Source organism: Eucalyptus grandis, chromosome 7 (assembly GCF_016545825.1).
Source record: "Eucalyptus grandis isolate ANBG69807.140 chromosome 7, ASM1654582v1, whole genome shotgun sequence".
NCBI lineage: Eukaryota > Viridiplantae > Streptophyta > Magnoliopsida > Myrtales > Myrtaceae > Eucalyptus > Eucalyptus grandis.
Genome location: NC_052618.1, coordinates 32,615,084 through 32,638,374, shown reverse-complemented (window position 1 = coordinate 32,638,374; position 23,291 = coordinate 32,615,084). Strand labels below are relative to the sequence as shown.

Sequence of the window (23,291 nt, the reverse complement as noted above, 5' to 3'; positions counted from 1 at the left end):
AGAGAGGAAAAAGGAGTTTTTCTTTGGACGAAAATGCCCTTGATCTTGATCAATTGGAAAGATTTAGCAAGGGTCCGGTACTCATTTGAGACTGTCATATTTGATTCAGGCCCTTGTTTGAGATTTACCATGAACTTCCGGTCAATCTTTGAAAAACTGAGGCCACCGCGGGGCCTCATTCGAAATTTTCGCCAAAAAAAAAGAAAAAAAAACAAAAAAAGAAATGAAGATGCGAATAAAACAAAACCGGAAATGTCATAAATATTCCAGATACCCGAGGCCCCGAGGGGAAACCATAAGACAGCGACGTCGCGAAAGGCTGTTGCGCGATAGGAGAACGGTGGAAACCATCGAAACTTCCACTCCCGATCGCCGTTAACGCCCACCTCCGCCGTCCTCCGCCGTCGTCCGCCGCCGCCGCCGGCGCGATCGCATTGCGCCGCCTGCTTCCGATGACCCGATCGGGGCCTCGCCACCGCTTCTCGCCGTAGCAGCAGCGTCGTCGGGACTCCAGGTCGGAGGCGGCTTCTTCTTCTTCTCCTCCGAGCCGCGCCGCGCCGGGGGGGCTGGGGCTGGGGGCGGTGTTCTGCGGTTGTTGGCGTGGGGGGCGAAATGGAGGCGCTGATCGAGCTCTGCGACCTCATCGCGCAGAATCCGGCGCAATTCGCCGATAAGCTGGCGTGGATTTGCGGCAGATGCCCCCAATCCGAGTCCGTCCTCGCCGGATCTCGTAGGGTCTCGCGTCCGCACCTCAATGCGGTCCTCGCCGTCGCGCGTTTCCTCTCCAAGTCCGCCGTCGTGCCCGACAACCGGCCGTACGCGGTCGTCCTCGAGTTCCTGCGCTTGATTCCCTCCTCCTTCGACGTCTCCTTCTGGCCGCAGTCCTTCAACAGCGATGCCGTCGCTTCCTTCTTCATGGATTTCTTCGATTACCTCTCGAAAGCCGCCGAATTGTCGCCGGATTTCGCCGTCGAGGTCGCCGCCTTCACCAGAGACAATGTGGTCGCGGCAGTCAGCCGCAGTGGAGACAATTCCGCGATCTCCAGGGCTTTTCTGGTGGCTATCTCGCAAAATTTCCCGGCGGTTCTGCAGTCGGATGGCGATACGTTAGTGAGGTACCTGCTCGAGCAGCTGGCCTTGCCGGTTCCGCTGCCTCCTTCACCGCGGGAGCAAATGCAGGTGAATTCGGAAACGTCATCGGCACAGAGTTCGCCATTGAGTGCCAATGCAAACCATTATCATGTTAGTGAGATTTCGAGTCCGAATGAAGTCAGCGGTTCATCGAGTGGTGTGGCTTCGAGGCTTGTAGATGATTCGGCAAGTGCATCGTCCAGGGCGTCTGGAGCAATGAACGGTGGGAGCATGGCGGGAGGTTACAGTAATGGGGGCGGCGTTGCAGCTTTGTTCAGGCAGCAAGTTGCTTCATTTGAAGAAGAGTCTGTTGAGAGCCTAGAGAAGCAAGAGATTGCATATAGGTTAATCACCCACATTCTAGACAAAGTCCAAATTGAGGATTCCAAGTTATTGGAGCAGGTGAGATTACTGGCAAGGAAGCAAGTCCAATCTATGCCTGCATTTTTGAAGGTAAGTTGGGACGCAGTGCCCTTTCTTTTAGACTTTTATCTTTTTCTGGTAAATGGCGGCCCCTTGGTTCTTACTATAATTTCCTTATAGACTTTAAGTTAGATAAGAACAGTGGAGTCCAGTTGAAAGATAGATTCTTTGATGGTTTTTTAGCAGAAGTAGTTGGCAGCCTTTCAGGGTTGAGTTCTTGCTCTAGCTATAGGTTTCCCAGCTTAAATTTAATATATTTTGATAGCAGAAGCAGTCAGTTGCTGAAATTGTTGGTTCCATACACAGATAAGAAAGCGGGACTGGAATGAACAGGGTCCAACTTTGAAAGCCAGAATAAATGCAAAACTATCAGTTTATCAAGCCATCACAAGATTGAAGATGAAGAGCTTATCATCTCTTGATTTGGATGGTAAAGCTGTAAAGAAATTTTGGCTTGAGACTCTTGTATTATTCACCGACGCAGCTGAGGCATGTTTACTATCTGTCTGGAGAAAATTGAGAATGTGTGAAGATCTATTTAGTGCTTTGCTTACTGGGATGACTCAAATTGCTGTCACTAAGGGTGGACAGCAGCTACGAGTTTTGCTCATTCGCCTCAAGCTCCTTGTGCTGACTGCATGTGCTCAGGTGCGTTCAAGAAAGGAATCATACCTGTCAGCATCATCCATTCACAATGTTACTCCAATTGATGTGTTCATCCATAAAAATCTTTTTTGGGGACTACGATTTGCAGCAGGCTGATGCATGGGCCAGTAGCCCTGGAGCCATGGCGGAGAGTGTCATGAAGGCAAGTTGTGAAGTGATCGAATTTGGCTGGAGCAAGGACCGGGCTCCTATAGACACTTTTATCATGGGATTAGCAGCAAGTGTTCGGGAAAGGAACGACTATGATGAACAGGTTTGATGAATGTTAGTGAGTCATTGATGAGAAACTCATAAATGATAGCTGTGGCTGCTGTACATGCTTCTTGTACATAGTTAGTCGATGATTGCTGGATAGTGCTCTTTTATAAGATAGACCATGTTCTCCTTGAAATATTTGGATTTCATATTTTGGAGTCCGCTTGAGTTTTATTGTGATTTGTTCATCTCTTTGTGACTGTATAATTTGATAATGTTCTAAGAAGTGCCTAAGTTCTCGTTGTAGGGATCTTAACTGGCAACGTCAATTACTGGTCCTTTTAACTCTGTTCAGTGTAGTGCTTCTTTTGGTATTTTTAAATTTTCTCTTTTCAACTTTAACTATATTTGTTTACATGTATATGCAATATTTACTATTTCAGGATGGAAAGGAGAAGCAGGGAGTTCCTGTTGTGCAACTTAACCTAATACGCTTACTAGCAGATTTGAGTGTTGCTATTAGCAAATCAGAAGTTGTGGATATGATACTGCCGCTTTTTATTGAAAGTTTAGAAGAGGGCGATGCTTCAACTCCTGGTTTATTGCGGATTCGTGTATGGACCGCTCCTTTAGAGTGCTTATTTTCTCATATGTAATTGTAATGTTACCCGTAATTTGCTTTTCAAAACTGCAAGGATCCTTCAGTAGCCTAGTTTCTCACTCTTTTTTTTTTTCCACCTTTTGCTGCAGCTACTTGATGCTGTGTCTCACATAGCGAGTTTAGGTTTTGAGAAGTCATTTCGTGAGACTGTGGTTTTGATGACAAGAAGCTACTTGAACAAGCTTGCAAGTTTAGGGTCTGCTGAAAGCAAAACATTGGCCTCAGAAGCCACTATAGAACGTGTTGAGGTCTGCACAGTTTCCCTTATTATTCTTTTCAAGTTGTACGGGGATAATCTGTCGAGTTTGTGACTTTAGGATGTGATTTACTACATGGATTTTGACTTATTCCATGGTGTTTGTAGACTCTTCCTGCTGGGTTTCTTCTGATTGCCAGCCGTCTTACAAGTAGTAAATTGCGTTCAGATTACCGTCACCGTCTGCTATCTTTGTGCTCAGATGTAGGCTTGGCGGCAGAGAGCAAAAGTGGAAGGTATCATTTTCCTCAAACTATATATGTTGGTAGCATTCCACAAATAGTTTAGGCTTTGTAGCACAAATAATTGGGGATGCAATGCTGTACTTTTGAGTTACTTTTGATCCTTGTTGTGTGATATTGTTCTTTTCAAAATCGATGTGCTTTACCTTAAAATTATGGAGAGAAATAGTTCTGAATAGCATTTTAAGGAAGTATAAGTTTTTGTTGCAAATGATACAATTAAACCTTCATCGTTGCTTTATTTTGCTTTTTTTTTTTTTTTTTTTTGGGGGGGGGGGGGAATTGGTTTTCTGATGAACCTTCCACATAACTTTCTAGGTATGTAGACCACCCAAAAGCAAAAAACCAACAATAACAACAACAAACTGAGACCAGCTATATGAATCCATTTATCCCATTGTGCTTGATTTTGAGTTTTATCATTTGTAACTTATGGAAGCTCTATATCGCTCCTTATTGTCTTCTTCCACGACTTTCTAGGCCTTCCTCTACTCCTTAATTGAGTCTCGATCTCCTAATGTCACCTTCTCACTTGAGCCTTTGAAGGTTTTCGTTTAACATGACCAAGTCAGGTTAAACAAGCTTCTCTCAACTTTTTCTTGATCGGAGCTAGGTCTACATTTTCCAAATTTATTCATTTCTAGTTTTGTCTTTTCTGGTGTACAGGCACATCCATTGAAGTGTTCTTTCCTTGACTACACTTATTTTGAAAACATGTTGGTCCTTATGGGGTCCATCCTAAAAAGAATATTTGTTGCCTGTAGAATATTTCTGTAAGCTTACCATGCATTCAGTGGGTGCACAAAATACTGTTACGGACTTCTCCACTTCAACCATCCTGTTTGTACTCTATGCACAAGATCTTCATCAGACACTTCATTTTCTTTCTGTAGAAATAAAAGGGGGGTGCAGCACAGGACTTCCCAGGAGGTCACTCATCCTACTGCCTTGTTTGAAGTAGGCTTAAGCTTAGCTTGAGAGCTCTATTGAGATTTAGCTCTATTGAGATTTAGTGCATTGGTGGTACATTTGGTAGAGTCCCTAGTGAACTAATGTAGCCACAGTAGCGAGATGGAGAAATTGAGAGAAATCAATGAATAAATTCTTTTAGGTGACACAAACAAAGCTTCCTAAGCATCATACTTAAGGGTTTCTTAAGCATCCGACTTAGGTAGAGAATTGCTTAAGAAAATTCTAAGAAAAACTTGCTGAATTTCCATAATTTTCATAAAGTCTATTAAATTGAAAGAGTGAAAATCATATATATAGGCTTTTATAAAGAAAATCCTAATCTTGGTTGAACTAGGATCTTTTAAACAAAAAGAGGGTTCTATTGGAAAATGAGAAACATAATCATACAGGAAATTTCTAGAATGGGGAATTTACTTATACAGCTAATTTATCAAAGAAAACAACTTTCATTATCATTGAAGAATATTCGCAAAATTAACAACCCTTCTGTAGATTTTCAAACCATGTATTAAGCATTTTGTATCATTTCTCCTGGGCTTGAAGGAACTCTGTCCCATTGACTTTCCTTGCTTCTGTGCCAGAAATGTTTTGGCCTTTCTGAAACCTTGACATGGCTCTGGTCATTTGTGAATCTTTCATTTTGGCGATCTTCTTTGAAGTCTACGCCTTTTTTGATCACTTTATTCTTGGTGAACTGATTCTTGAATTTTAGCAGGTCTTTGCTTTTGATTGTGTGATGTAGACTTTTAGGTGTGATGCTTAGAAAACCCTAAATGCGATTCCTAGAAAGCTTCAAGGTGATGTCTAAATGAACTTACTCTTTTGATTTATCATTTGTCATGACCTTGCCGTGAATTTTCAATCAAATATGCGCTCACTACTTTGGGACTTTTTTCTGTCCATTGGTTGGCTGAAACAAAATATTGGGATGGTTATTATAGCATCATAACAAGCACAAATGTCAAATGTATCTGTAAAAAGATGAAAGCTAACAGTGTGTCTGGTCCATAATAAAATTGGGTAGAGTAGCTATGCCACAAGAATAGAATAGAGAATAAATTAGCACTAGAATAGCTGTACAACAGTTTTGTTTGTATAATCTAATGACTATTTCAGGACATGTTTGGCCTGCAAGATTTAGACAAGGAATAATCGAACTAGTTTTCATTGATATGATAATTTAAAGCTCTGTTCCATCTACTGTAACCATAATTTTAAAAAGGTTTACTTTAGAAGTTATGAATTTAGAAACTACTTCTTTATAGTAGCCAAAAAATATACATTTGCATAATTCTACAAAGGTTAAATATATAACAATTTGCGAATAACCATCGGCCAGCTGATGGAGGTGGCTGTGGTAGACTGGTAGCAATGGCAGTGGGGCAATTTTGTTGATGATTGGGATTTTTTTTTTTTTTTTTGGGGGGGCGGCGGGGCGGTGGGCGTTGGGGGCAATGTTTGCATTGGTGCTTCAATTAGTTGGACTGGAAAATGTAGGTCCAGTCTGATTATCACTGTGAAAGCATCTGTGGTCGAAATGAGATCACACTGGTGTCAATCCTGTTGAGCTGACCATACCTGGTGGTTGTTTTCCATTTTTTTGGTCAAAACCTGGTGGTTCAATCAGGTAAAAAATTTGGGGCATATCTTCTGTTGTTCATGCCCCTCTAAAGCAATCTGGCAGCTTTATATACCTTATAGAATCTCTTTCTTTTGTGGTACGGTAGCTTTGGTGTTGCATGTTTAAGCATTCTAGGTAATCTGTTTATGAGTATCTTTCTTCATTGACTTTGCTCTTAACCTTTGGAATCATATCCTTAGCTCATTTAAGGTGGCACAGGTTATGACGAGTCATGTCATTCTGCTTTTCCATTTTTGGAATGCTTATGGAGGAGGCTTAATTTCTAAGAAGTCTTGGGGTGCTGCACTGCATTGTGTCACGTGGTGCATAAGGAAGGAACATGACAAAAGAGTCTTTGAGGGTTTAGAATCTTGGGTTGCTTATGTATTGTGCTCTTTTATGTGGATTTGGACATCTTGTTCTGACTTCACTGGAGTCTTGTGATGTTTTCCTTTGTCTTTTCCTTTTCTTTCTTTCATGTACTTGATTTGTAGTTTAATAATATCCTTTATTATCTTACCAAAAAAAATAAAATAAAATGAAATACTGGTGGGTCAACTAGTTCCAGAACCGGTTGGACATGAATAATATAAGCACAAGGTGAACTTGCATCAATTTCATCTATGGTCCTGCTTGTAGAGTCACTATTTATGCACTGCTAGTTCATGCAATGGTGTCCGTTCGGTGCATACCAACGATTGTATTTTACGAGAAGCAGCTAAACCAATGAGCAAACTTGCTCCAGCAAAGACTTGGACCTCAGTTACAACCCTGCACTTGTCTGAATTATGCAGCCACCACTCAACCATTTGCTCCCATGTGTTTCAACTTGAAGATAAAATGATGAATATTTAATATATTAGTGTGTCAACTGGAGTTCAAGTGGTCGAACTGGTTGAACTGCATACTGATCACTTGACCATTTTTCTCACTGGTACAGTTCTAAAAGTATTGGTTATTGATGGAACTGACGAAATGGTCAGGGTGTATTTGAGTCATGGGTGATGGAGTGCTGAGGGCTGTGGGAGGAAGAGGGGGAGGTGGTGGTGTTGATGGTAAGTGGCGGGGGGGTTGAAGCAGTAAGAGTGGTGGGGCGGCATGAGAATCATAAGGCCATTTGTGGAGTCATTCCTATTAGCCCTGGAATTAAAGCTATTTCCATGGGACCAAGGATAGGCATAGCTATTCGGTTAGTTGTTCTCAGTGAGCTTTTTAATGAAATATTGGATTAAGTATTCCTTTAGGAATGGATGGGGAATAGAATAGCTTCTACAATGTATCTAACACGCCTTGACAAATGCTTGTTTTCTTGCTTTTCCTCATTTGCATATATGATTGGAATTTGTCATTACTTCAACGCTTAAGAGGTAAATTGCTAGACACTGTTGTGATTAACTTCACAGCATTGTGATAAAAAAAAGAAGCCATTGGCAGAATCGAAACTCTTTCTGTTTTATGTGTTAGTTTAATATTTTACTGGTTGATAAAATGGTGATACTAGGTGAAACCATTGTTATTTTTCTCCCAAAAAAGTCTTTCTTTTTGATTCTGAAAGCAACAGTAAGGATGGCTGATAGAATGAGACAATGTTCTTCTGTGTTCCAAATGTAGAGGAGTTGTTGATGCTAATTGTGACATTGCAGGAGTGGAGCAGATTTTTTGGGTCCTCTACTTCCTGCTGTTGCTGAGATATGTACTGACTTCAATCCATCGACAAATGTGGAGCCATCTCTTTTGAAGTTATTTCGGAACTTGTGGTTCTACATAGCTCTTTTTGGTCTAGCACCTCCCCTGCAAAATATTCAAATGCCCAGTAAACCAATGTCTAGTACATTGAATAGTGTTGGAAGCATAAGTTCAATACCTCTACAGGCTGTGGGTGGACCATACATGTGGAATGCACAGTGGTCTGCTGCTGTCCAGAAAATTGCTCAAGGAACTCCTCCCCTTGTAAGTTAATCTTACAAAATTTGTTAGCTCACCTGCACATCCTTTCCTATGATCGGCAGTTCTTCTCGATAAATTTGGGGATTGCGAAGAACATGCCAGATTTTTCATTTATTATCACAAGAAATCATGCTTTTAGATACCAAAGTTAGCTCCTAGTATCACTGACTGAAATTTGGGTGCTATTTTATGAAGGAACCTGCATGATAATGCTGCAATTAGGTTGCAGATGGATGCTGATTCTTGTTTTATTGTAATGTCTATTTTCTTTGATGCATTAATGTGTCAGGTGTTGCAGCCTTGATGTGGTAGCCTTTCCTTCTTTCTTGTGGACATGGTGAAGTTGTAACTTTGAGAAGAGGATTGGAATGTGGGATATTTGTTTTTCTTAATTCATTCTTTTATTTACAAAGGTGAAATGGTTTAGAGCCAAGAATATCTTATTGAGGCCTCAGATGAAAAGATTAGAGCCCTAAGAGAATATCAAAATCAAATGATGGTTTGAACCTTTTAATCACACAAATTTTGCAAGCTTGTGCTTGTCAAAGATCTGTTTAACCATCTCCATGGAACCATCAAGGTCACTACTTTTGTCAGCCTTCTCCTCATTTAGACCTCTACTTCTGCTTTAGATATCTTCATGAATGAGAGAGTGGAGAATAAGGAGAGATTTAAAGCATGCTATTTGGTTGTGAAATTTTTTCTCCTGGGCTGTAGCTGGATTTTTGTTGCTTATCAATCTATCTTAATATGTCCTGAGAAATTACTAATGATGAACAGTAAAGATACACAACAATGTTGTATGATCTAAATAAGGGTTGCTTATCGTTCCCTCTAAAACAAGGACTTTCTTGATCGATGAAGAGGTCAATATTACATTTCTGAAACAATTGTTTTATATGTGACAAATTGTGCTTTGCAATTTTAGACTGATTTTCATTCCAGAAAGAAAAAGATGTTCATAAACAAGAATTTCCATTACTATATAGAACTTAACAACATTTCTATTTTTGTATGTATTTTGCTTTTGCTGTAAATAAGGCTCTGCAAAAAAGTAACAAAGCTAAATTATTTTTTTGCATGATCAAGTACTTAGAACTGACAACTTTCAAAAGATAGGTTTCAGCTCGTAAATAGGTGCTTTATGTTTAACAGCAAATACGAGTTGAAACACTGTAGAGGAGTGAGACAGCTAATGAATGCTGCATTGGGTTTTTAAGTATTTTTTTGGGTTGAGGCTTCCTGAACTTGTTATGAAAGGAATTTGTTTTGTAACTGACAAAGGGAAAAGACTGATACTTGCTGCTGCCTCTCAATCAAATTTTTGGCTAATGTGGAGGGAGAGAAACTTGAGAGCTTTTACAGTCTAGAGTCTAATTTCCTTGGTGTAAAATCGAGGTTACCAGAATGGGATATAATGCTGGAGATATGGGCGAGCATGGGCTAAGCCTGATGGGCTTTTGTCAAAAACGTAGCCCAGCCTGAACACTCAGGTGGCCTGGCCTGATGTTGAAAAGTATTTAACTGCATTCCTACGATAATGAATCTAGCAGGTCATTATTTTCACATATTTTTAGGTCCACAGAGTATTTGCTTAAAAGCGAAAGTTTTATGACTAATGGTATCTACAAGAACATTGTAATGTGAGGTGATTGACTGTAGACTTGTAGGACTTTTTCACATCTATAGGCTAAGCTTTCTCAGAGTGTAAAGTTGAGTGTTTCCGGTTTCCTTTGATAAATGCAATTTCTGGTCTTTTCTTACTAAAGATTGACTGCGTGACCTGATTGAAACTTTTTCCATATTCCAAGTGAATTTGGCAATTCAACAATATATAAAATTTTGACTCAGAATTACTTTGCTTTCCAGGTGGTTAGCTCTGTGAAATGGCTTGAAGATGAGTTGGAACTTAATGCTCTCCACAACCCTGGTAGTCGTAGAGGGAGTGGCAATGAGAAAGCTGCTGTAACCCACAGGGCTGCTCTCTCTGCTGCTTTGGGAGGGCGAGTAGATGTTGGAGGAATGAGCACGATTTCAGGTTAGGATAGTCTGTTACATTTTGCAGTTAAGATTGTGACTGTGATTTAGGAATGTGTGATTTTTGTTCCTCAGCTTCAACATTTTGGTTGTTGCCTTGTAAAATTTTCTCAATCTGAAAATTTTTCACTTATTTTGCAGGTGTAAAGGCCACATATCTTCTTGCTGTAGCTTTTTTAGAAATCATACGTTTTAGTAGCAATGGTGGCATTCTCAATGGAAGTGAAACCTCGACCTCTTCTACAAGTGCATTCCGTTGTGTCTTTGAATACCTGAAAACACCAAATCTTATGCCCGCAGTCTCCCAGTGTCTGACAGCAATTGTCCATCGGGCATTTGAAACAGCAGTGTCATGGCTGGTATACTTACTTTTTCTGGAAATGAGACTTACTTCTAAATCGTTTACCTATGCAATTTATTCATGGGAGGCGATATTGGTGCTGCTTTTCAATAGATTGGTCCATTTTGTTTATGCTTTCTTCTTGTGGAATTAGAAATACCCTAATAAATTTGTTGGCAGTTCCAATAAATTCATTGTTTTCTAATTGCAACTTGCTTGTAGGTTCTAGACTTGTAATTTTGTGCCAGATTGTCGTCTACAATAAATTACTTGCACCGCCACCCAGGTGATGTCGTAGACTAACTTTTGTAGAGTGACAAAGGTGAAGTAGAGAGCATAACTGGTACTAGGTATATTAGGATCAGAGGGGATGCCATGTCTGATGGGGCTGTGTAGACATGGACTAAAATTTCTTCAGCCTGCTGAAGTGTTTTCTCGCATCTTCAGGTCTCTCATTTCAGAGGAAGATTCTCATGAAGCCTAATCTAATTCAAAAGGCTTAATAAGGCTAGCTTATTACTCTGAATGATGCCTTTGCCTTTTTGGGAATAGCTAAGAAATTGAGGATCTGTATCTAGTATGATTTTGGGATATCTTGGGAAAAGGCTGGGTTATCTGTTTGAAATTCTGTAATTATGCAGTGTAATGAAATTCTTCCATGTTAGTCAAAGTAGTGCTGCCCCCTTTCGAAACACATACACACACATGCAGGTCTATGCAGATGTAAATACACTTTGCGTATCCATCCTTCTGTTTGTTACCTATCTATGTGGATCTGCCTGTTTATTTGTCAATATGTAGGTGAAAATTACTGATCCTTTTCCTTGGGTTCAGGAAGATCGGATATCTGACACAGGCCTTGGGGCAGTGACACGAGATTCTACACTTTGTGTGCATGCCTGTTTTCTCATAAAATGTATGTCTGAGAGGGAGGAGTGCATTCGAGAGATTGCTGTCAACTTGTTAATTCAGCTTAGAGACAAGTTTCCACAGGTAGGCTGGTGCTGTAAAACTTTCTTTAATGTTTAAGTTTTATTCTCTTTTGTTTGCATGCATAGTTTAACAGACAGAATTGCACACATGCAGGTTCTCTGGAATTCGTCTTGTCTAGATTCCCTGTTATTTTCTGTTGATGATGGCTCATCCTCTGCTCTTGTGAATGATCCTGCATGGATAGCAGCAGTTCGGTCGTTGTACGAACGAGTTGTTCGGGAGTGGATCATTAAATCTCTTTCATATGCTCCATGTACTACTCAGGGCCTTCTTCAGGTTGATCTACTCATTGCAAAGAGCTACTCACTTTAATTTTTGTTGGTGGTATTTATCATATTTATTGATAACATGCTTCGAAATTTAGGCATAAAGAATCCTTTTTTATTTTTTATTAGTGGTGGCGTGGGGAATGGGTGGATTTTCTGTGCAAAGTGGTTGTTTCTAAATCATGTGAAGTACCTGCTTAACAATGCTGTTTTAGTGGGCTGAGTTGTCTGACAAAGCCGAAGGTTGTAGTTTGCTCTGACTGGAGCAGACAGAAGTACGACATTAAATTTTATGCAGAAAATTTTGTAATTCCATTAGGCTTACCTGCATATATGAAGCTTTTAAGCCTTGAAACTTAATTGCATTGCATAAAAGAAGTGCCCAGCTCTTGGTTCTGTTTGATCCCAAAAAAAAGTGCTCTAGTGGACTTTGAAGACGATTTTCGTTACTGGCAGGTCGTTATCTTATTCAGTTAGCAGTTGTATGAATGAGGTGGCTCCACTGTATCTTTATCTAATCTACTGTAGTTCTAATTTCGTCTCCCCTTGAATAAGTTTCACTGTATTGATTTGATTGGGGAGGAGGGTCTGAGGCAGATGGTGGCATTGTACTGATAATTAAAAGCAATTGAGTCATTCTAGATGCTCATTCTGGGACTCTGTTGCTGCAGCAGTCATGGTTGTCTCTTTTTGATTCCGAGGACTTGGTGCCCCTGTTTTGAGTTTTCTTTCCTTCCGACATCTAGGCACTTCATTGAATTATATAGTTGCATATCCTGATGTCTTGTCTGGTCTTTATTAAACTTTTCCCTTGATCTCCATGTTCACTTTAGGAGAGGCTTTGTAAAGCAAATTCATGGCAGATATCAAGGCCTGCAACTGATGTTATATCTCTTTTATCTGAGATAAGGATTGGAACGGGTAAGAATGACTGTTGGACTGGCATACGAACTGCAAACATCCCTTCAGTCATGGCAGCTGCTGCAGCAGCATCTGGTGCAAACTTGAAGTTGACTGAACCCTTCAATTTCGAGGTACTCAGTACTGGCATAGTCAGTGCAACAGCAAAGTGCAATCATGCAGGGGAAATCACTGGCATGAGAAATTTATTTAATAGCATTGGTGGATTTCAAACGGGCAATGCAGCTCAAGGTTTTGGATTGGGCATTGGGATTCAGAGGTTGAAGTCAGGAGTGTTTACTCAGCAGATGTCGGCTGAGAGTGATTCATTTGACAAGGTAGTACTTACAAAATTCATTCAGCAACTGCAGCAATTTGTAAATGTTGCTGAGAAAGGTGGGGAAGTGGACAAGACCTTGTTTCGCCAAATTTGTTCACAGGCAACAGCCTTCCTATTGTCAAATATGGTACAGATATACTCCTCATTTTTATCTGGGTTGATGCATAACTTGAATTCCTTTCACAATATAATCTTGTAATTAAGAATGGAGAATCACTGATTTCAGAAACGAGGAGAAGTAACAAGATATTTAATGGCTTCATATTTGTCTACAGGATCTTGACTCAAAATCAAACATAGATGGTTTCTCTCAACTTTTGCGCCTTCTCTGCTGGTGTCCTGCATATATCTCAACTGCTAATGCCATGGAGACTGGTGTTTATATTTGGACTTGGTTGGTGTCTGCTGCACCTAAACTGGGATCACTTGTTTTAGCAGAGCTTGTTGATGCATGGTTGTGGACAATTGATACGAAACGTGGCCTTTTGCATATGAAGAGAGGTACAGTGGACCTGCTGCCAGACTTAGGCCGCACCTTGCACCAGGGGAACCTGTAGCACAGCCTGAAAGCGATCCTGTTGAGCAGATTGTTGCTCATAGACTGTGGCTTGGATTTTTTCTTGACCGCTTTGAGGTAGGATGATCGAATCTTTTCCTAAGATGCTCTTTTGTCCCATTCCCCCAGTTGCCTGTTATGAAAGTTTTAAATTGCAGTCATGGTCATAGAAGTGGTTGCGCTGCAGCAGTGGTGGATGCGGGCATAGTGGCTTTCCAATAGCTGACGGCATTCATAACGGTCATAAATGTACAAATATGATAGGATAAATTAACTTTTGTACCGTAAATAGAGTTGATATTTTAATTTTATGGGACTATTGTAGTGCTTTCCAAAGCATTAGTTTGACATATGAATCTATGAATCTTGTCAGAATACCCCACATCCATTGCTTAACTATGAGGTTTTGATGAGCCTCATATTCATGAATTATCCCTACATAGCTTAAGTTTTTGTGTTAGATATTCCAACATGGCATTAGAGATAGGTTTGCCCTTGATTTTGTTTGTGTGCGAGGCTCCCCCTCTGTCAATTTCCCATGCCACTCTCAATCCGGTTTGCTTGTTAAGGGTGCGTTTAAGTATCCCACAATGCTTTTTTATGGGGTGTCAATGGGCCTTATGATCTCGCCCCACTTATTAAGATTTTGGGTTGGATATTATAACAAATTTAATAGGTAGCAGTGAAGGTAAATGATTGCACTAGCAATTATATTGGACATCTGATGTTTGCATGTAGAGTTTGTTTGATTTACTTCGGTATGAAGTTATGCAATAATAGAAATTCTTTATCATTTCTTACAAGTCTTTCCAATTGAAGGCCTTTAGGTATTGGTGCCATCTCTTCGATTGAAGTAATCTGCCTTGGTGTTCAATTTCTGTAAATACTAGTTGTCTCATTTGTCCTTAGAATCATTTATCATTCTCCACTTAATTTCACTGAAATGTGTTTTTAGGCAGAGCACTTTATAATGATATAGTATAGTCATGTATAGAGAAAAAGTACACTTCTTCAGGTGCATCAATACACTTAGAGCATTGAATAAAAACTCTTTTCACTACAATTACAAGAGATATAACTGTATCGAACAAGATAACAGTCTTATAAAGCACTTGTTTCCTCATTTGATAAAGGCTTTAGAAGTGCCCTTTCTGCCCTCTCGAACATTTTCCATTAATTATTGCTAAACCAGGGACTTCTTGTCTTTGATTTGGACAAGTTTTTCCGAAAGTATCAGTCTCTCTCTCCTCAAACACTGTATTGCATTTCCATATCAAAGCAAGAGAGAACATATGGTTGCAAATTAAGTAAAAGGTAAAATTGTTAGGCCTGCATTACTGTTATTAAAATATCCCACATCACCTGTTTACTGGGTTTGTTTGTGCAGGATCTATTTGTAGTCACCCTCTACCTAATGACTTAAGCTTTTGCATTGGAAATCATAACATTGTATCAAAATCAAGTCTAAATTCTTCATGCTTGATTTAATATTTTAACTTGTGTGTGGTTCTTTATATATCTTGTTCCCTATCTGTCAATCCCACGTTGCTTGTTTATGGGACATTTAGGCCTAATAGACACGTGTTGTCTCTCTACCTAATAACTTTAAGCTTTAGGGATGTAAATTCTGATAATGGCAATTTGTCATAGTACTTTGCTGATGCAATTTTGTTTTTGTTGTAGTATCATCTTTCTAGTTGTTACAGTTCTGTCTGAGTATTATTTAGACATTTTAAAAAAAGTGTTCTCCAAGTATTTGGAAGCTGTCAGTATGCTAGTCACTTTGGGTATAATATATAGTCATATCTATGAGCACTTTTTGGGGTTTGGGCTCTTTTTAGCTTGTGGCTTTTCTTCTGAAAGGTTGGCACCTGCTCAGTTCCTCATAGTGAAATTCTCTCTACGTATCTACAAAATGAAAAGACATGTAACTTATTCTTCTAGAATAGAGCAGTTATTTCCTTCTCATTGTTGTTTGTTTTATAGGTTATTCGCCACAGCAATGTGGAACAGCTCTTGCTCCTTGGTCGGATGTTGCAAGGAACTACAAAGCTTCCATGGAACTTTTCACGACATCCCGCAGCCACTGGTACTTTCTTCACGGTCATGCTTCTTGGGCTCAAGTTCTGCTCGTGCCAGTCTCAGGGTAATCTATTTAAGTTTAGAGCAGGACTTCAGTTACTAGAAGACCGGATTTTCAGGTGAATAAATTTTCCTCTACTGTGTTTTTTTTTATTAAATTGATACAGGATTTTCAAACTGTGTTTTATATAGTAGGACATTCTAGTCTCCACCTAAAATTGCTCTCTGAAGGAGTTCCTTCCATGCCTCCCTTTATCCGCAGTTGTGTGGCTGTGTGCATAATGCCGATGTGCATGCTTGATGCATCCATACTTCTACTTGAACATCTACTTTTCGAAAAATAGGAAAGAGTCTGCTGGTGGTTGTAGACTCAATTAGATTAGACGTAATAGTTTGTCACGACTATCAATTGTGATTTATGGTGGACAGGAATCTGAAGATCCAATACAAGTGGCTGATACACATAATTTACCAAATGTTCCATTTTCAGTATATATGTCATGTCTAGTGGAGATTTTTTTCCATGTCCTTTGCTTGAGCATCATGATAAAATGACCTGTGATTTTCTATGGTTTCTCTCAAAAGTGTAAGTGTGTGGGCCTAACCGTGTATATACATACTTACAAGTGAAAACTATAATGATTATTTTGTGCATGGTGTTCCTTTTTGGGTTGATTTTCTCCTTTGAGTACCTCATCTCAAGTCAGAAGTGAATATGGACCTGGTTATTTCTTGTAGGGCTTCTCTGGGATGGTTTGCTTATGAGCCCGAATGGTATGAAATGAAGGATTTGAATTTTGCCCAGAGCGAGGCTCAATCTGTATCCATATTTGTTCACTACTTACAGAACGAGCGAGTAGATTCTCCTCAATCTGACTTAAAGGGATCGGGACGTGAAAATGGGAGCTCTTTATTCAATGAGGTAATTAACTCTACCTAACTATGGTGGAGAATCTTAATAAATGGTTCAACACAATTTTTATGCTCTTCTCTTTTTCCATCGATTGGGTTCTGCTCTTATAAGTATAGAGTGTGCAGAATAACAAATACCATCCTGTCTGGGGTGCCATGGACAATTATGCTGTTGGAAGAGAGAAGAGAAAGCAGCTCCTTCTGATGTTATGTCAACATGAGACTGACAGGCTTGAAGTTTGGGCACAACCCACTAACTCAAAGTATTCCTCTGGTTTTCTTTTGTTAATCCATGTTTTGCATGTGTTTATGGGTAATATTGCATGCAGTTGATCTTGTTCTCACTATAGCCATGTTTGCCCTCAATCCCAGGGAAGTTGGTTTTCGGCTCAAGATAAGCTCTGATAGATGGATTGAATATGCAAGAACTGCATTCTCTGTGGATCCTCGTATTGCTTTGTCTTTAGTCTCAAGATTCAGGACAAACCCTCATTTGAAGGCAGAAGTAACTCAGCTGATTCAGGTTTGTGAAGTTTATCTTATCGTAAATGGGCTACAGTCAGACCTTCTTTCTGTTGCAAAAAAATGTTAAGCTCTGATACCATGTTATTGGTAAAAGAGAGAGTTGTTATTATTGAGATCAAAAGAAGTATTTAGAGGCTTAAGGTTAGCCTTGTACAATTACATAAATAACCCCAACTTGTCAACACAATAGAATAATAAGTAATAAACCCGACTGGACTAATATTTCTAAAATGCTAAGCATGAGATGACTTCAATAGCAAGCTTTCTCAGAGTGAGGGAGCCATCTTGTCAGCGTACTTATATCTGTCGGTCAGCGTGGAACATCGTGGGACATTGCACTTGGGGTGTAATTGGAGCATGATAATCATAATTTAGAAGGCGACTCCAGCTTGATCTAGTATCAGCATTTTTGCTTGAACTCTACTTCAAATGATTTTTGGCATGTTTGAGATTGATCTAATGATCTAACCATTCTTGGGTTTTCTGTCTATATGGAGCTCAAGCTTGAGCTTGAACTTGCCTGTTACTACAATAATTGTCAACTTAAAGCGATAACTATAGATATTTTTTTGTACAGTTTGAAGCTAGATAAGAAGGCAAAATTACTATCTGAATAATCATTCACTAATTAGATTTGAAATTGAAATTACAAAGTCTAAGTAAACTGAAACAACATTGTGAATGGATCTCTTTTAATGCTATTTTTATTAGTGCACATAAACTTATCATAGAATTTCATGATATAGGAAAGCCTAACTGCAGGCAGACTTTGACTACTGCAACTGAACCACACTTAAGCGTTAAATCCCCTTAGGACTGCAAATTCAGGCGGAGCTCGACCTCCACAAACAAATTCTCCTTTGAGAATGTGCAGCTAATGAGGAAAAGCAAAGAAAATAGACATAATATATGACTATTAACTTACAGGAGTCAGGAGATAATGATCTCAACATGTTATCCTAAGTATCTTAATTTTCTCATAGGAAAAAAGTACAGTTTTGTGTTGAAAAAGCATTTCCTTGGCAAGAAAAACCCAACTAGTGTTGCCTGATCTGACATAAAGGAATGGTGAGGAATAGAGGGGGAAAATCATGTCATTGGGGGACTGAGGAAGAAGTGACAGGAAGATCAAGCTTTGAGTTGCTGCAGCAGCTGAAGCAAGTTATAGCTGGGTAATGGTTAACTAGATTCTTGTGGATATAATAATGATGACAGCAGCTTTAATTTGTTGGAAAGGTCAGAGTTAATGCATGGTGACACTTGTTGTACTTAAGATGCATTAAAAGTAAATGAGTACTGGAGTACTTGATTAGGTCGCAACCTACACAAGTCACGCATCACAGCAAGGTTGACCTTGGCTAATATAGGATGAGTCATCACCTAGCTGCCTTGAGTTTTTTGGCCCATTTATAGCTGACACGACTTATTTGGGCTGGCCATATGGGTCCATTTTTCGGTGATTTGAGTCCTGTTAGAACATGACTTGTTTGTTGATTGTGTTAGGCAGGTTGACATGATTTTGACATGAACATGACTAACATGAACTCAACATGCTAATTTGTTCTCTGTTGTTGAATCTATATAGGAATTGCCATTCCTAACTCCATTTCAGAAGCCCAACTGGGGGACATGGGTTCCTGGCGGTTGATACATCAGCCCCACTATGACCTTGTAGAACCTCTAGAAACTTACAACTTGTCATTATTGCTATTACTAGGGTTCCCTGTACTTTTCTTCTCTTAATCTTTACCAACTAAAACAGATTCTGAAATATCTGTGAATCACACATATTAGTGTTGTCTAGTTTCTAACAAAAAGTTTAAAGCAACTCATGGGAGAAGTACATGCCACAGATAACTTTAGTTGGCAAAAAGTCCACTATGACATGACAGGTTCACTTCTCTCTCTCTCTCTCTCTCTCCCTGAGACTCAGAGACACACACATGTCCAGACGCGCACACACACGCTCCAAGCCTGAGGTGGATTTGTGTAGAAGAGAAAGACTTGATGACAGAGAAACCAAGGACCGATTAAAAATTAGGGAGCTGTAAAGTCATTCCACGCCACACTAAGCATATAATCAGTCTCTTTTTGTTTTTGAGATTGCGTAGGAGACTTGATACTCAGACATAGATGGATTTACATCTTTAGCTTTAGTCTTTTATGACGATGTGACAGCCAATACGTACATCAAGATCTTAACAATTGAGAGAGACCTATCAAATTATGGAACCCAAATGCTCAAAGGTTCATTCTTCCACCTAATTTCTAGCCCTAGGTAGTAAAGTAAAGTGGGATTCTATATTTCTTGCTTCAGATAAAGGAGGCATTCATCTGCTTAGGAAGGCCAAGTGAGATTTTATGGTATGTAAGGGAGGATGATGAACTTCTGACTTTGGGAGCTCATCCAAATCTGAATCTGTAGAATCTATGGAGAATGTCCATCTTTATTGGATGTTGTTCCCTGATTTATTGATGGAATTTATTTTCGGTTGGTCTTTTCCAGTTTTGGGGGTTTGGCCATAATTACTCTTTTTCTGGCCATTTTGTTGGTTTCCACAACGGATATTCCAATTGTAAGGGTCTGAGAGAATAAGATGCTGCTCCCATTCTGTCTATCTTTCCTCATTTTGCTAACCTTCACCTTGAAGATAGGCCCTAGGTGGCGGGTACAGAAGGAAGAAACTAAGAGAAGCGTGTCTTGTTTTTTCTTAGGTCCTTTATCTTTTTTCAATACAGGGAAGAGCCTCATTTTTTCCGCCCTGCAGCTTCCCAAATTTTTTGTTGGTTACATTGCCTAGCTCGGAAGAAATTCAGTCCATGCTGTATTAGACTGGAATAACACGTATTAGTCCCCTAGCTGATCATGAATCAACATCTGATACAATTCAATAAGAAATGTATTTTATGAGGTACTTTAGGTGTCTAACCTTTAAGGGGAGTCTTATCCTGTAATCCTTTGTTTAGAAATCATAGACTGAAACTTGCACCGCATTAGTTAATATCTCTCTGGACCTATCTAGTCACATCAATTTAGCATGTTTGACAGATTTAGCAAAAGTTTCTACACACTCCTGTTGTCGCATATCAAAGTGCATTTACATGTGCCTTAGTGCATATGCCAATGTGCGCGCACTTATAAGATGCATCAAGTACTGCAATATGTATGCCAGCCAGGTACCTGAAAATTTTGGAGCATATGTATTTTGAGCTAGTCAATTTCAATTTTGTTTATTCCATGACCACAGAGTATGTTCTACCATATTAAAGAGATGTACGGATAATATGAAACAACATTAATTTGTGTTGGTCATTTTCTTATCATATTAGTTTATGTGAGAGAAAGAGTTGCCTCCACTTACTGGAGCCTCATAAGTAATGATTGGAGACACAAACGCCCTCCGCACATCCTCCAATAAAAATATAGATGCTGTTTGTGAGCATTTCAATAAATTATAACATTTGATAGATATTGATATTTGCATTTGAAACGATGACACGCATAAAGTAGCTGTATTTTCCAACCATATGACTAAAGCAAGATATTCATTTTTAAATCGAAAGATGTTTAACCCATGTTTTCACACGTATATTACTTGATTTTTGTTTAAAATAAATCTTAGTTAATCTTAATTAATTAAACTTAAAAACACATTATGGAAAAGTAAGCCCAATTATGCTAGCCAATAGTCATACTATTAGTGAAACAAATTCTGTCCATCTGGTAAATCTCAAATGCAACTTAGTTGACTGGCCTTTAATCCCAAGCTGGACATTTTCAGGCACTTCGGTGTCTTCACTTAAACTTCTCTTAATTTAGTCATATGTTATACGTCATGCCAGTCTAGTCGCCAATTTCATTGCAATTTCTTACTATGGTTGGCTGTTGTTTCAAGCATTGTGGAGAACCAGGAGGAACAAGGGCAGTTGGGCAGAATTTCTCAACATTTCTTTCTTTTATAGATGGTCTTGCCATTGCTGGAGATCGTGTTTATGCTTTGTAGTTTCCCATTGAAGTCATCTATTTAATCATGTCTATTGAGTAAGTTCTTAGCTGCTAGGATTGTTGGCTTCACAGTCATAATAATCTTCTTAAAACGATGATTAACTCAATTTATTACTTGTCCCTATTTCTGTGTTTATATCTCTAATGATTTTCCCCGTGATTTGCTGCCTTACATACTGCAATGTTCACCTTGCAGTCACATATATTAGATGTGCGGACCTTACCTGAAGCATTGCCATATTTTGTCACACCGAAGGCAGTTGATGAAAATTCAGTGCTGTTGCAACAATTACCCCATTGGGCTGCTTGTTCAATTACACAAGCTCTTGAGTTTCTTACTCCTGCGTATAAGGGTCATCCACGTGTCATGGCCTATGTTCTCAGAGTTCTGGAGTCCTACCCCCCCGAGAGAGTGACATTCTTCATGCCGCAGCTGGTTCAGGCACTGCGATATGATGAAGGGGTAAGCAAATAATAGCATATCATTTTGTTGGTTGTCATGTTGGGTTGGATTTGGCAGATCAGTCCGAACACCATCATAGTGCTGTTTGAGACCTGTCTTAGTATATTGGATAGGATAAGAAATTTTCAAATTCCATGCCACATAGACTATTTCACGTCACATAATAACTGCAACAGGGGGAAGGAACCATATGATCAAGTATTCCAATTTGAGCTGGACTTTTTAGTGTTTAACTTTATATGCCCATTACTTATCTTTGAACATGGCAATTGGAAATTAGGTATATTTATCGTTATGTACCCTAGATACTGGACGGTGAGGGCATGTCCAGAAATGTTCTTAAAAACATTATTTTGAATGAATGCACTGGAAGTCCCAAAGTTTGTATCCGAAGTGCAATTAAACCTTAAAACTTTCAGATCATGCAATTGTCCTGAATCTTGTGAAAGTCGTGCAATTAACTATCTCCATTAAATCCGTTAAACGAATGTGGTCTTTTGACTATTTTCTCTCTCCTTCTGTATACTTTTGAGGAAACTTGGCTCTGATGTGGCACCAGGTAGGGTGCCAGATCAGCAAAATTGACAGAATTGAAAAGAGAGAGAGAGAGAGAGAGAGAGTCACCTGCGGTCTAGCAACCTTTAGAGAAATAAGAGCCATCTGTACCAAAGAAAAGACATTTAGTAGTTGCTGCTACTTATGATTAAAGCAGGAACTCAATGAAATCATTTGCTGTGAAAATGTTAGAGGAGGATGATGTGTAGATTTGTGCCTAAGCTAGAATAACTAGGCAACTCCAGAGATGGTCAATGTATAGAACAGTAAAGGCGTCAAGAATTAAAATAAACCTGTAAGCAAATATAAGGTGGGATGAAATGTTTCAGAATTAACATAAAATGTTTAATAAATTAGACAAGAAGAAAAGCCAAGATTTTGTTTTGGCGTATAAAAGCAGAGGGGAGAGGGCATCAGAGAACAGAATAGAATGTGCAGTCTTTTCTCTTTGGCTCTTCTTTGCAAACGCATCATGGATCACGGTGGTGTCCAATTTGACTTGCACCACACAGATTTGCTACCACTGTCCACAGTGAGTTGGTGACAGCCAGTGGTGGAGTCTCGGCGAGAGGGTAGCTTTGCTGTTGTGGTAGTGATAGTGGACGGAGGCGTGTTAATGATGGCTTGTGACTGTGACTATGGGCGGCTGTGGCAGATTTATTCAAGTTGACGATGAGAGAACAGAAAGGAAAAAAATAGGAAACCAGGCAAATCACTCCATTTTTTTTTTTCTTTTTATAGTTTTCTGTAGGCTGATTTAGCACCTACTTAGCTCCACATCGGTGCTAAATATCCTTAATGCACAATAAAACAAGAAACAAGGTCACACCAGATATTTTCATTACCTAAAACCAACAGACTTACCAAAGGTACTTGATTGCACACTTTGACAAGTTCTGGGACTCAATGGCATTATGTAAAATAGTAGGGCTCAATTGGAAAATGGTGAACCTCAGTTGTGGAGATTGTCACCTAAATTGTTTGGTGAGGGTGGCCTGCTTTTGAGCTGCAGACTTCTACCGTTGTTTGTGCTGAAAATTGTGAAGAAACCTTTGTTAAGACAAGTGCTATAGGTTGGAGTTGGAAAGCAGCAGAATGTAAAATTTTTAAATCACAATCTGTGGCTTGTATTTCCTTACTTAAAAGCAATTGACATCAGCTGGAAGTATTGAGAGCAAGCTACTGAAAATATTTCCAAGCAA

The 23,291-nt window shown here is 39.4% G+C and overlaps 1 protein-coding gene across 1 annotated transcript in view; it reads left to right on the top strand.

The window, feature by feature from the left end:
- The first annotated feature begins 280 nt into the window (after positions 1–280).
- Positions 281–23,291, top strand: part of LOC104431621 (phosphatidylinositol 4-kinase alpha 1-like) — a 30,287-nt gene continuing 7,276 nt past the window's right edge. Inside the window, 19 exon segments of the mRNA XM_039318095.1 lie at positions 281–1,584; positions 1,861–2,202; positions 2,309–2,473; positions 2,859–3,029; positions 3,166–3,324; positions 3,441–3,568; positions 7,811–8,117; positions 9,984–10,152; positions 10,293–10,510; positions 11,326–11,484; positions 11,578–11,760; positions 12,584–13,117; positions 13,266–13,470; positions 13,473–13,624; positions 15,533–15,747; positions 16,367–16,550; positions 16,667–16,803; positions 16,913–17,063; positions 21,268–21,534. Coding sequence (XP_039174029.1) covers positions 613–1,584; positions 1,861–2,202; positions 2,309–2,473; positions 2,859–3,029; positions 3,166–3,324; positions 3,441–3,568; positions 7,811–8,117; positions 9,984–10,152; positions 10,293–10,510; positions 11,326–11,484; positions 11,578–11,760; positions 12,584–13,117; positions 13,266–13,470; positions 13,473–13,624; positions 15,533–15,747; positions 16,367–16,550; positions 16,667–16,803; positions 16,913–17,063; positions 21,268–21,534 — 4,818 coding nt within the window. The 5' untranslated portion in view covers positions 281–612.